Here is a 13,348-nt window from a genome sequence, read left to right as displayed (position 1 = left end):
TTGGGTAGCAGCAGATGGTGAACCTTCAGGCTGCCACCGGCTATACTGGTGTTAAGTTGGAAAGTTAACGTTTGATGAAGAATCAGTAGTGCATATGAAAGAGCTTTCGCTGCTGAAATATCTTTTAATTAAAAAATTAGCATACTCAAACCTTTGTAAATGTCTGGGCATTTAAAGAAATCTAAAATTAGTTGTTTTCTTATACAGGAATTCGTTACTTACCAGTTTAGATTTGTGTTGCTTGCTAGTCCTACTGTGGTTCTTCTCCCCTGCCCCTGCCCCAATATGCTTGTAGTTAAGGCAGATAAAAGAATTATGTAAACTGAACTGGGATGTTTTTGGGAGTTAAATGTGTTTGGATAAACATTTAAAGTATATATATATATATATATATATATATATATTATTTTACATTTCCTTATTTTATTATTATTTTTAACATCTTTATTGGAGTATAATTGCTTTACAATGGTGTGTAAAGTATATTTTGCTTTATGGTAATTTGGAATTTAATCATTGGAAAGAAATGTGGATCTTACATACTACTTCCATAGAATCCTAGTAGATTAGTTCTGTGGTTCCTACCTTTGAAGATACTTCTAGCTTATATAGAAGCCTAAAGAACTTAGCCCGCTTCAAAAAGATATTTCTCCTTGCTCTAAGTTGGTTGGTGATGTTTTGGCTTTGCTATCAGTCCACAAAGCAGTACCCTTTTTGATTGTTTGTTCACTTAGTTCATGATATTGTGCTATGTTGGAAGTTCTAGCACAAATAAAACACTGGTAAGACTTCAAATAATTTTTTTCTGTTCCCTTTACATCACAGGGGTACCTTTTATGCTTTGCTGAAAATAGATGCTTGAGAGTAGTAAATAAAAATGTCCTTTAGGATAGAGTTGTAAGTATCCATGTCAAATTTTACTTTTCATACTTCAGTTCTTATCAGTGAAACAACTTTTGTGAGCTTGACCATTAAGAACAGATTGATTTCATGGCATATAACAGGTGAGAAGTTCCTCTACACAGTCTGTTCATGCTGATGCTCCGGATGCTGCAACTTCTCATGGGCAGAAGTGGTAGGCTGAGTATCTTTTGCTTTTGGAGCTGCTGGGCAATGGTACAGGGAACATTGCTAGCCTTCTGATGTCAAAGAAAGAGAAAGACCCCAGTGGGGAGAATTGTTGGTATTAAAGGTCACCTAGTACTCTTTTGTTTTCTGGTAGTTAAATTTTTTATAAGATTATCTCATGAGCATAAGGTATGGAATTAACAATCAACAGTAGAAATACATTTTGAATATTCTAAGCATATAAAATGAGATGGGTTTTAGCAATAAATATAAATAACATTTGATTATCATCCTGTGGTATTGACAGGGAGAGCAAAGGTTTAGTGCTTTAGGTTTGTTGTTCAAAACCATTTCTACAGAAGAATAACCTTACTAGCTCCTGTAAAGCTGCCAAGATGAGTTTGGTTAATAACTCATCTAATAGTGGTCAAGTTAAGTGTGGACTTTTTTTAAAAAGAGAGTACAGTAAGTATAATCATATTTATCTGAAACTATGTTGAAAAAGACTCTCTAACTTGTGGAATTGGGCTTCTCTGTTTTCTCTGGCTTCTTTATTATGTTGATCCCGTTCTTTTCTGGTATGTTTGTTTATGTGTGAATTCCCAGCAGTATAACTTGCACAATTGAAGTCCATTTAGATGACATCCCGTCAACACGAATGGTACTGTGACACCATTAAGGGAAATGCTGTTTGTCTGGTATGGCTATCTCTGTAAGCTTTTCTTAAGCATTAAAAAAAACACTTTTATTAATTGTTCTGGAGTCCTGTGAAGTAACTGGCACCAAAGCAGAGATAGATATTCCCTCAGATAACCCAGGTAGTCTTTCTTTTTAAAGGAATTGGAGTTGAATTTACTTTTAGAGACTTACAGACTTTGAATGTCAACCTTTAAATTAAGTATCTAAAAAAATTAAAAAATGGGTGGCACATCATCTTCACTGAAGGGAACTATCCATAATTCCTCACCACAATCATAGTGTCTTTATTGCTATTTGTCTCTTTTCTTTTCTCCAAATTTATTTTTCATATGCTTAAAGAAAACTCATCATTTGATACTTTTGATATATTCCCCAACCTCTCCTATCTTTCCAGAGATAGTACCTAGTTAAATATTGGGCTTTCCCCATTCTAGTTAACAAAATTGACTTATAATCAATTGGAGCTTTTCCTGCTACTGTTGCGAAAGAAGAGTAGGCAAGTCTCATTGTGCTGGTGGAATTGAGGAGCAGATGAGGCTAATCCTAAAGGCATAAGTTGTCTGTTTTTTGTTTTTTTTCCCAGTTAGGAACAGTGATTCTATATATTACCACGGGCAAAGATGAAGTAATCTCTCCTGTTAGACCATATGCTAATATAGTGCTGGTAAGTAAGTGTGAAAAATGAAAGGGAAAAATACATTACTTGTATTCTTTCAATAAGGTATGATATCCAAGGTAATTATTTCATGACAGGTTTAGTTATAGTACTTGTTTTATCATGAAACAAAAGATGGTTTTAGGAGTCTTTTATTGGGAAGACAATTGTATCGCTTAGTACCAAATTAGACTTTTGTCTTTATAAAGGTGAGCAAACCCATGAAGCAGTTTTTAAATTGATATGTTCTAGTCCACAAATGAACGAATTCTGTTTGAGGGTTAAAGAAGCTATTATTTTGTCCTTTATGCTGACAGCTTCATTACAGATTGGCCTGCTGTTGGCATTAAAAAAATGTTTGGCTCCTTATGATCTCTGTGCATGCAGCTATAATATTAATGCAGCGCCATAGCACTGTTCATTAAGAAATGACTCTAAATGAGGTTGAAGCGTGTAAATTTGGAAAGATACAGATGTTAAATGCAGTCGTTTCTCTTTGTATACAGCCGCATGGCTAATAATTTCCAAGTGGCTAAAGCTGTTGTTAGCAGGAGTGCTGGTGTGTTAAGAATGGCTCTATAAATAACTTTAAGAACTGAAGTTGAAGGTGCTTCTTTTAAAGACTACTGTTAACTAAACATTATTGCCAAACAGATGGAAAGCATTCACCAGCCTGATGTTTTTGGGTCTAATTATATTATCACCAGCCCTGTACGGCTCAGTTGAAGAGGTGTATCCAGAGGCCAATTTATAATCATTTAGCCAACACCTGTTTGGGAGAAATTGACAGTCAAAGGGCACATTTAAAAAAAATCACATATGTTCTTGTGTTTATTGCCTCAATGTGAACATTGTCTAGTTGCAGACAAACTTGGAGAAGAAAGTAAATGTAAACAAAGCAGCCCTTCTCAGCCATGTTTATCGATCTTAATGTGGCCTTTTTATCAGATCCACTTCATGCTTCATGGCTAAGTGAGACCAGCAAAGAGATATCACTCCTGATTTATGCAGGTACATTCTGTTCAGTCGATTAAGAAGTTTCTGGTAGAAAAAAGTTCTTTGCTTTGTACAGCTTCCTTTTACCTAGTGAAACGTTTTCTATTTCACATAGAAGTATGTTATTTAAATTAGGATTGGAATCTGATGAATAGCTTAAAAGAGTCATAACTTGATGTGAAAACACATGAGATTTAAGGAATACTGAATGTCTTCACAGACTCAGTAGATGTTTATTGAGCCCTCTTTACAGAGGTGTACCCCCTTCTGCACTCATGATATGTTAATTTAACTGTCAAGGTTCAAGTTCTTTGAATGTGCTTCCATGCCTAGGATGTTCAAGATTGGTGGTGAATATAGCTCCGAGGGAAATTATGGGCAAATAGATAGTTCAAAACCTGATGATCCTACTAACTCTTTCATTTTAGTGTTTTTCCTTCTTCTGACATACTTCTCTTTGGAAAGACATGTATACGTTGCCTCCATTTTCTTATCACCCATTACTAACTCAGAGTAGTTGGCTTCTGTCCCCACCAGTTGACTACATGATGTAGTATTGAAAGTTATGACCGATTTCCTAACTGCCTTAGGCAGTAGTCCCTTCTTAGTCCTCATTCTTCTTGGCTTCTCTTTGTTGTTTGGCACAGGTGATTACTCTCATTGTAAGCATTCTCTTTTCCTGATGTCTGAACCACTATATTTTCTGGGGTTTTTGGTGTATTTCTCACTGTACTTTTGGTTGTTATTGTGTTATATACCCTCAATATTCCAGCTATGTATACACAGACATAAATAGTATAGTTTAGCAGTTAAAGAGGAAGAGCCCTGGAGCCAGATTGCTGGGTTTAAATTTCACCTCTAGCACGTCTTAGCTTTGTGAGCATGGGCAGGTTAACAGTTTTATGTTTGTTTTCTCCTCTGTAACATTGGTTAATAAAAGTATACCTACCTTGGAACGTCCCTGGCTGTTCAGTGGTTAAGACTGCGCTTCCACTGCAAGGGGCGTGGGTTCGATTCCTGGTTGGGCAACTAAGATCCCACATGCCGTGTGGTGTGGCCAAAAAGGAAGAAAACAGAGTATACCTACCTCATTGGATTGTTAAATGAATTATGTGATTTAATTCCTTAAACCCCATCACAGTGCCTGCTATAAAGTGAGCATTCCATTGGGGTACTTCCTCATGTCTTTAGCTGTTATTTTTATGGAGATTGCTCAGTTACTGTACATCTTTAGTCCTGACTTATTTTCTAAGCTCCATTCCCACATTGCTGTCTACCTTCCAAACTTTTACACCTAAGTTCATTCACATATGTTTATTGAACAATTACTGTGGGAGACGGATATGTGTTGGAGGAAATACAATTTCTGCCCTGGATTAGCTTTCTATCGCTGCATTACAAATTACCACAAACTTTGCAGCTTAAAACAACTAAATTTATTATGTCAAAGTTCTTTGGTTCAGAGGTCTGACATGGGTTGCTTTGGGCTAAAATCAAGGTGCTGGCAGGGCTGCATTCCTTACTGGAGACCTGGGAGAAAATCCACTTTCAAGCTCATTCAGGTTGTTGGCTGAATTCTTTTCTTTGTGGTTGTAGGACTGTGGTTGCTGGCTCTCAGCCAAGGGTTGTTCTTTGTTCCTAGAAGCTGCCTGCTCCTTCTCATCCTTGCTGTGAGCTCCTAGAGGGCTCTTTCCAGTGCTTATGTGTGGACCTCCGTATCCAGCAACAACACGTCCCTCTCATACTTCGAATCCCTCTGATTTCCCCTTCTGCCATATCATTTTTGTGCTCTCCAGTTCTGGACAGAGACAGTTCTATAAGGGGTCATGTGATTTGATTAAGCCCAGTCAGATAATCCAGGGTAATCTGTTTTAAGGTCTGTACCCTAATTACATCTGCAGAGTCCTTTTTGCCAGTAACATAACATATTCACAAATTATGGAGATTAAGATATGAGTGTCTTTGGCGACTGTTATTCTGCTTAAACATGCTGATAAAAAGCTTGAAATTTGGTTGGGATATAGACAAGTGACCAAATAAAACCAAATTGAAGAGGCTGGTACCGTATACAGTGGGAGAACAAAGGAAGAAAATGTCAGTGACATTTGAGCTGAATATGGAAAGATAAGTGCTTGTTTGATAAGGGGCTGGGTGAACATTTCAGGGAGAAGAAGCAATAATAGTGATAGCAATAATAGTAATAACTGGCTGTACCAAGCAGTTTTAAAGCAGTTTAAAGATTATCTCACTGAAATTCTCACAAATTGTAGATACTATTATTATCTACCGTTATGGCTTCTACAGATGAAGCTATAGTATCTTCTGTGGAGTAGAAATGGTAAAACTGTCTTCTTGGGTAATTGAAGGAATTAACAATGATTACACATGACTAAAGCACATATTAAACACTTAAAACAGGGGAGGCGAAAGAGAGTAGAAGGTGGAGGAGAGAAATATTTAGGAGGTAGAATTGACTGGACTTGGTCACTGGTTATGAAGGTGGGGGCAGGGGAGAATTCATGGTGACTTAGGGAGCTTTTTGATTTGGGGGTGTTCCATGGGTGGTGGTGTTATTCAATATGGTAAGAGGTGAAGTGGGGTTTTGTTTTAGTTTTAGTGAGGACAGGGCTTTGGGAAGAGGAAGAGATGAGTTTAGGAGGTATCTGTGGGAATATTCAATTGAAATTAATGGAGTTAAAGAATATAGGTCAAGCACTCAGAAGAGGGGTCAAAGATGAAGTTGTCACTATTACTTAAAATTCATCAGGTCTTAAATGGTTCCTTTTTGTAACTCCCATTTCTTCTCACCATTCTTTTATTTATGTATGTATGTATTTATTTATTTGACATCATTATTGAGGTATAGTTGCTTTACATTGTTGTGTTAGTTGCTGCTGTATAACAAAGTGAATCAGCTATATGTATACATATATCTCCATATCCCCTCCCTCTTGTGTCTCCTTCCCACCCTCCCTATCCCACCCCTCTAGGTAGTCACAAAGCACCGAGCTGATCTCCCTGTGCTATGTGGCTGCTTCCTACTAGCTCTCTATTTTACATTTGGTAGTGTATATATGTCCATGCCACTCTCTCACTTTGTCTCAGCTTCCCTTTCCCCCTCCCCATGTCCTCAGGTCCATTCTCTACATCTGCGTCTTTATTCCTGTCCTGACCCTAGGTTCTTCAGAACACTTTTTTTTTTTTAGATTCTATATATATGTGTTAGCTTATAGTATTTGTTTTTCTCTTTCTGACCATTCTTTTATTTTTCTAAGCTTAATATCTTCTTTTACCCTTGACTTCCAACTCTCTGGAGGGGGTGGGGAAAAAAAGCCCTGTTTACAGTGTTTGCAGATTTCTGTGGTGTAAATTCTCCCGCGATGGCCCATTTCGGACTCTGGCTGCTTTTGTGCTACAACAGCAGAGTTGAATAGCTGCAACAGAGACCGTGTGGGCCTGCAAAGCCTTAAATATTTACTACCTGCATCTTTACAGGAAAAGTTTGCTAACCTCTGCTATAGTGTTTCTCCAAAACGATAAGATTAACATAATATATAATATAAATACTAAGATGTTTATAAAATATAAACTATAAATATGGTAGCATAATTCCCTATCTCTGTTCACTCTTTTTTTTCACCAGGATGGGTGCAGGGGAAGTGGATAGTTTGAGGGGGCAATGTGTGAGATTATGAGGGGTCTTGAGGTCATTTTTTTTTTTTTTTGAGGTCATTGTTTTGAATGTGTGCTTTTTCTCTGAATGAGAAGTGACATGATATAACTTATGTTTTTAAAAGCAAACCCTGCCTGCTATTTTGAGAATAGACCGTAGGGCAGCAAAGATGGAAGCAGAGAAATCTGTTGGGACACCATTGTTATAATCCAGGTAAATCTTTGTTTCATTCAGGGTAATAGCTGTGGAAGTGGTGAGGTGAGTTCAGATTCTGGATACAATTTGAAGATAGAGCTGGCAGGATTTGCTGATGGGAAAAGAGGAGTTAAGGATGAGTCCAGGATGGAGAAGTAGCACCAGAAGGGTGCCTTGGGTTAGAGCCTGGGTTATTGAGATCACATTGTAGCAAGTTGCTACATTAGACGTTTTAGGAAGAAAACTGAGACTTCACTTTCTGTAAAAAAAATTTTTATTTTATTTTTTTAAAACCATATATGTTTCATGAGGAAAAGTTCTTTTTCTAAAATAATTCTTCCTTTTAAGAAATATATTTAAAAAATAAATCTAGGAAAATGTAGTAGTGTTTCTAAAATATGGCATTTTTAGAAAGGAAACACACTTTTAGATAAGACTGTTTTAATCCTGTGATTTGGCGACTTAAAAAAATCAATTCAGAAATTAACAATTTTGGCAGAGTCAATTTCAACACTTCCCCCAAACTTTTAAAGTATAGTTTCAAAAAGTTATGAGTTCAGGCTTCCCTGGTGGCGCAGTGGTTGAGAGTCCGCCTGCCGATGCAGGGGACGTGGGTTCGTGCCCCGGTCCAGGAAGATCCCACATGCCGCGGAGCGGCTGGGCCCGTGAGCCATGGCCGCTGAGCCTGCGCGTCTGGAGTCTGTGCTCCGCAACGGGAGAGGCCACAACAGTGAGAGGCCCGCGTACCGCAAAAAAAAAAAAAAAAAAAAAAAAGTTATGAGTTCATGTTTCATTGTATTGTAAATAGGTTATTACTCATGTCTTTTATGTAGGTTTTACTTGTAATGGACACAAGGACAGAACAGACATTCATTCTAAAAGTAAGTAGAATTTTTCTGTTTAATGAATTTAGAAATTTATTTTCAAATTATGCTTCTGAAAGAAAATAATTTTTTTCTGAGTGTTTGAATGTTCTTTTATGTTTGCAGTGATCTGTATTTATTTTACTTTGTGTCCTTCCATCACAGTGGATAAATACTCTATAGCATACATTTAAAAAGAGGCTTAGGTTACAGAGTATGGAGGAAATAATTTGGATAAGTTGAAGACTCATTTTATGCTGTTTAAATGTATAGTGTATAATTTAAATACATCTCTAGTACATTTTGCATAATATGTGAAGACCACACGCAATCATACCTTTGATTATGATTATAATTCTTAAGAGCTGAAATTTTGCCTTAAAGTCTTTGTTACAGGTATTTGGGAAGGTGTTATCTCTATCCCTGGCCCTGTCTTTTTTCTAAATTCAATTTTGATTCTCTGTATTACTCAATTTGTAATTAAATGAATAAAGGAAGAAAAACCCCTCAATTTTGTAATTTCAAAATCATATTTGAAGTGGATTGTGGTAGTACATATTCTAAAAGTATCCTAATTTAAGCATTTCCACAGCATCCAGAATTAATGAATTTCAGATTAGTTTTATATTTTTCTGATATTTTTTCTTATAAGCATGGCAGTTGGTCACAATGACATATACTGAAATAAATTTCTTTTTATGAGTATACTTTATCACTGGCATTTTCTCAGATTTTTAAACCAGGATATGACAGCAGAAACTACACATACCTTGTTCCTTTGGAGAAAACTTAAAATGATCTTTGTACTTTTTTGGAATAGATTTTTAAAACTGCCTGTTTAATCTAGGAATGCCTTTTGTGTCTCAGGAATTTGAACTGATCTCACGATGTCTACTGCTTTAAAGATATACATAAGTAAAATAAAACTTAAGAAAAGGTCATAGAGAAATAACTGTGTGTCATCCTGATGACTTAGTTTGAGAGCATCTCTAATAAAAACACTGACCCACGTAATTGATTTTAATGGCAGCTTTGTGGCATCTTCCGTTCTCTGGATTCACGCCAGATGCCATCAGCAGAGCCTCCAGGGACTGAGGGGCATAGAGCAGCAGATGAGTGGTTTCTCTGAAGCCCAGGGTAACTCGGATAGATTAGTTTGGTTGATAAACACAGAGCACAGCAGGCTCCAAAGGCAACTGAGGGTACAACTGACCTTTTTGTTCTCTGTCAGGGTCTAAGGAAAAGCAGTGAATACAGCAGGAACAGAAAGACCATCATCCCCCGCTGTGTGCCCAACATGGTGTGTCTGCACAAGTACATCATTTCTGAGGAGTCGGTATTTCTTGTGCTGCAGCATGTGGAAGGTTGGTTTGTAGTTTAAATTGTTTGTGGAGTGAAGAATGTCACCTGCTTAGCTTTTTAGTTTCTATGTCCTTCTTACTTCTGTCATTACTTGAGCGGATAAAACATAGGAAACACATGTGAGAAATTGTTTCCTTATTCCTCTGCTCTCCCTCCCTAGTTTGAGTTGTGAGGGAGAATGAAAGCCCAGGCAAGAGGCAGATTTCATTTGAACTGTAGTAACATTCTTAGATATACTTAACTACTTACTCACTCCTAGGATTGGTCCAATATGATGAGAACTTTAATGTGAATGTGTGCTAAGAGAACTAAGTTTTATTTTAGGGATTTCTCTTGTTTTCTGCTGAGAAGATACACTAATGTTAGATGACAAAATGAAGAGCATCCCCTGAAGAATTAATTAATTACCTCCTTTTTTAGAAGGCATAGGTATTTGCTTAACATTTGACATTACCTAGTTATTCTGATCTGGGTTTTTACGAATACAGCCATTGGCATCACATATGGGTACAAAGCAAAGGTACAGTGCTCTGCCTTCAAACTATGAAATTTCAGCTCTTCGTAAAGGGAAAAGGTGGCCAAAAAATACTATATTTTGGTTTGTTTTTGCCCTTTAACACCTAAATTTAAAAAAATAGTCTTTTGTGTAGAATGAACACAGCATATAAATATTAATCCACAAAATAAATATTGCCTTTTGGCTTTTGAGAGGTGTTCTTAAAATAATAAAGAAAATTAAAATTATTTTCCATATTTCCTGAATTTTAACATTACTGAGAATAAAGAACTACTGTGCTTTAGTAATAGGCATAACATTTGAATTGAATGCATTTTCCCAGGAAAATGAGTCATTGCTTTGTGGAGTGAGGTCTCGTATGTTAACCAATGTAAGATTTTTGGCGGGGGCAATAAACTATTAATATTGTTTATTATGAAGTACAGCACAAGATAACTACAGATGGAGGGAAGACCTCATATGTAGTATTTGATAGGAAATTCAGAAGGGGCTCCATGGTCTCTCAGGTATTAAGAGAGTTAATTGCGTGTGTGAATTGGATAACTAATTCACCTTTGTTCAGATATTATAGACAGCTTTTATCCGAGGATACCGGTGCATTACAGACATTATTGAATTAGAGGTCATGTCATCTGATAGCGAAATACAGCCACCTCTGGTGTGGAACAAAATAACTTGCGTAGTAATAATCCATAATAATTTAGAACAAGGTCAGTAGGATGAATGTAATTATAGTCAATATTCTATTACCCAGTGTGGATTACTCATGTTGGAGATTATCTGTGGCAAATTTTTAATCCTCGTGTACCTCTGCTATTTGCAGCTTCCTCTTCCTGTTTTTCCTTTGCCTTCTCCAAATACAGTACTTCCATTTTTCTTGTGCCATCTTCTCACCTTTCTCTTGTACTTCCCAAAGCTGATATTTCAACTGATTTTACTTTGTTACTATAGAGAATGTTTATAATATGCTTTAAAGCCATAGACATGCATGTGGCTTTCAAATTTTCCACTGTTTTAGATTATCTTTACCAAGTCTCTTTCCTTTATTGTTGACCGTACCTGACTTTGAATGGTTATGTGACCATAGAATTTGTCCTGGATTATTTAAACTTGGGGGAGTGGGCAGGAATCTCTTTTGACTACTCATTTCAGGTGTTTATTGTTTAATTTTAAGAAGATTTTATAATACAAATATATTGGATTATGGTGTAAATAGGGACTCTGGATTCATTTAATATTCAGCAAATTTATTGAGCATGTACTATCTATTAAGCTTTCTTTTAGGTGAACAAAGCAGGAAAAGAGTCTGACTTTTTGAAACTTACATTCTTCTTGTGGAGAGTCAAACAGAAAAACAAAAGCATGATAATATTGGCTAATAATAGGGACCATACTCATCTTTAATACAGAGAGCTCTAATCGAGAATGACTGGGGGACTACTTTAGACTAGTTAGTCAAGGAAGCCCGCTCTAAGAAGGTGACATTTAAGAGGAGTTCTGAATGACAAAAGAAATAACCGTTTGGATGTAAGGGGGAAACCCATTTAGGTATAGGGATCAGTGTAAGAAATAGGCAAAAAGAAACTTGCAATGTTTGATGAACAAGAAAGGAGACGATTCAGTTGGAGTCTGGTAGGTGAAGGCAGTGGTGGTATATGAAGCTGTTGGAGAAGCAGGCAGGAGCATGGTAAGGGCTTTGGCTTTCATTCAAGTGCATTGGGAGACCATTGGGCATTTTAAGCAGTGACAATGTCTGATCTACATTTGAGACAATCACTCTGACTGTTGTATGTGGAATGGATTATAGAAAGGCAAGAGGAGAAGCAATGAAGTGTAACAAAGTAGTCTAGGCAAGAGATGATGATGGCATGGCCTTCTGGGATACTTGTGGAGTTGCTCTGAGGGTAGTCAGTGGGACCTGTGATGGATTTGAGGTCAGGGAGAGAAGAATCTAGGATAATTTCCTGGATTTGGCATTGAGCAGTCAAGTGAACTGGCAGACAGTGTGTTATCTTTTTACATGTCAGTGGTACTTTCTTTGTTACCTCTGTGAATTAGGAGGTTGTGCATATATCATAAAAGCATCACTTTCATATACGTGAATAGCTATTACTGAAAAAGTAAACACTGAGGAATTGTTTTCTCCATAATATGAATCCTTGAACATTTATGATTTGGGCTTTAACTCCCCTTTGCTTAACAGAACTATTCATGATTCGCATGAGTCTCTTGGACTAATTTTCATAACATTTTAAATTAATTCATTTAGAAATATATGGAGTGCTCTCTGGGATACAGGCTTAGCTCTAACATGGCAGTGAGCAAAATAAAGACTCTGCCCACGTGGAGCTTGCAGTATAGAGGCAGAACAGACACTAAGCAAATACATAAGTAAATATATGAGGGAATGCCAGAAGGGTGAGTTGGGGGTTGTTATTTTATAGAGAGTGGTCACCTTATTAAGAAGGAGACATTTGGCCAATGACCTGAGGGAAATGAGAGAGGGAGCAGATGTGGACATGGGAGGGAAGAGTATCTTGGCAAGAGGGAACAAGTACATAGGCCTGGAGGCAAGAGTGTATTTGCTGTACAAGAAACAGCAAGGTCAAGTGTGGCTGGAGCAGAATGGGAAGAGTGGTAGGAAATGGTATCAGAGAAGTGGGGAGGCAGGTGGGCAGATCCGGCGTGGTCTTCTAGGCCACTTTAAGAACATAGTTTTTATTCTGAATGGATAGGAAGACCTGGGGGACATTGAGCAGAGCAGTGACAAGGTAGGGATTACTCTGGTTGCTTGGTGGAAAATAGAATCTAGGAGGGCAAACTCAAAAGCGGGGAGACCAGGGCTTCCCTGGTGGTGCAGTGGTTGAGAGTCCGCCTGCCGATGCAGTGGATGCGGGTTCGTGCCCCGGTCCGGGAGGATCCCACATGCCGCGGAGCGGCTGGGCCCGTGAGCCATGGCCGCTGAGCCTGAGCGTCCGGAGCCTGTGCTCCGCAACGGGAGAGGCCACAGCAGTGAGAGGCCTGCGTACCGCAAAAAAAAAAAAAAAAAAAAAAAGAAAAAAGCAGGGAGACCAGTTTGGAGGTTGTTGCAGCACTCCAGGTGAAATCGACGCTGGCTTCCACAAAGCATTAGTGGTGGAGGTAGTGAGAAATGCTTATTAGATTCTGAACACATTCTGAAGGCAAAATTGATATGACTCTGCCTTGTATGACTCCATGGTTTTGGGCTTAAATAACTGAAAGAATGGTTTCCATTTACTAAGATGAGGAAAGCTGTGGGAGGAGTAGATTTAGAGGGAAAAACCAGAGATTCAGTGTTG

The 13,348-nt window shown here is 37.7% G+C and overlaps 1 protein-coding gene across 3 annotated transcripts in view; it reads left to right on the top strand.

Annotated features, from left to right (window-relative positions):
* Positions 1-13,348, top strand: part of RPS6KC1 (ribosomal protein S6 kinase C1) — a 232,740-nt gene that overhangs the window by 169,220 nt on the left and 50,172 nt on the right. For all 3 annotated transcript variants that reach the window (XM_032637882.1, XM_032637891.1, XM_032637899.1), the window contains 2 exons: positions 8,120-8,167; positions 9,381-9,513. In XM_032637882.1, the coding sequence (XP_032493773.1) occupies positions 8,120-8,167; positions 9,381-9,513 (181 nt within the window). The remainder of the gene's footprint in view (positions 1-8,119; positions 8,168-9,380; positions 9,514-13,348) is intronic.

The sequence above is a fragment of the Phocoena sinus genome, chromosome 1 (assembly GCF_008692025.1).
Source record: "Phocoena sinus isolate mPhoSin1 chromosome 1, mPhoSin1.pri, whole genome shotgun sequence".
Classification (NCBI taxonomy): domain Eukaryota; kingdom Metazoa; phylum Chordata; class Mammalia; order Artiodactyla; family Phocoenidae; genus Phocoena; species Phocoena sinus.
Note: the sequence above shows the minus strand (reverse complement) of the source record. Positions and strands in the feature narration are given on the sequence as shown.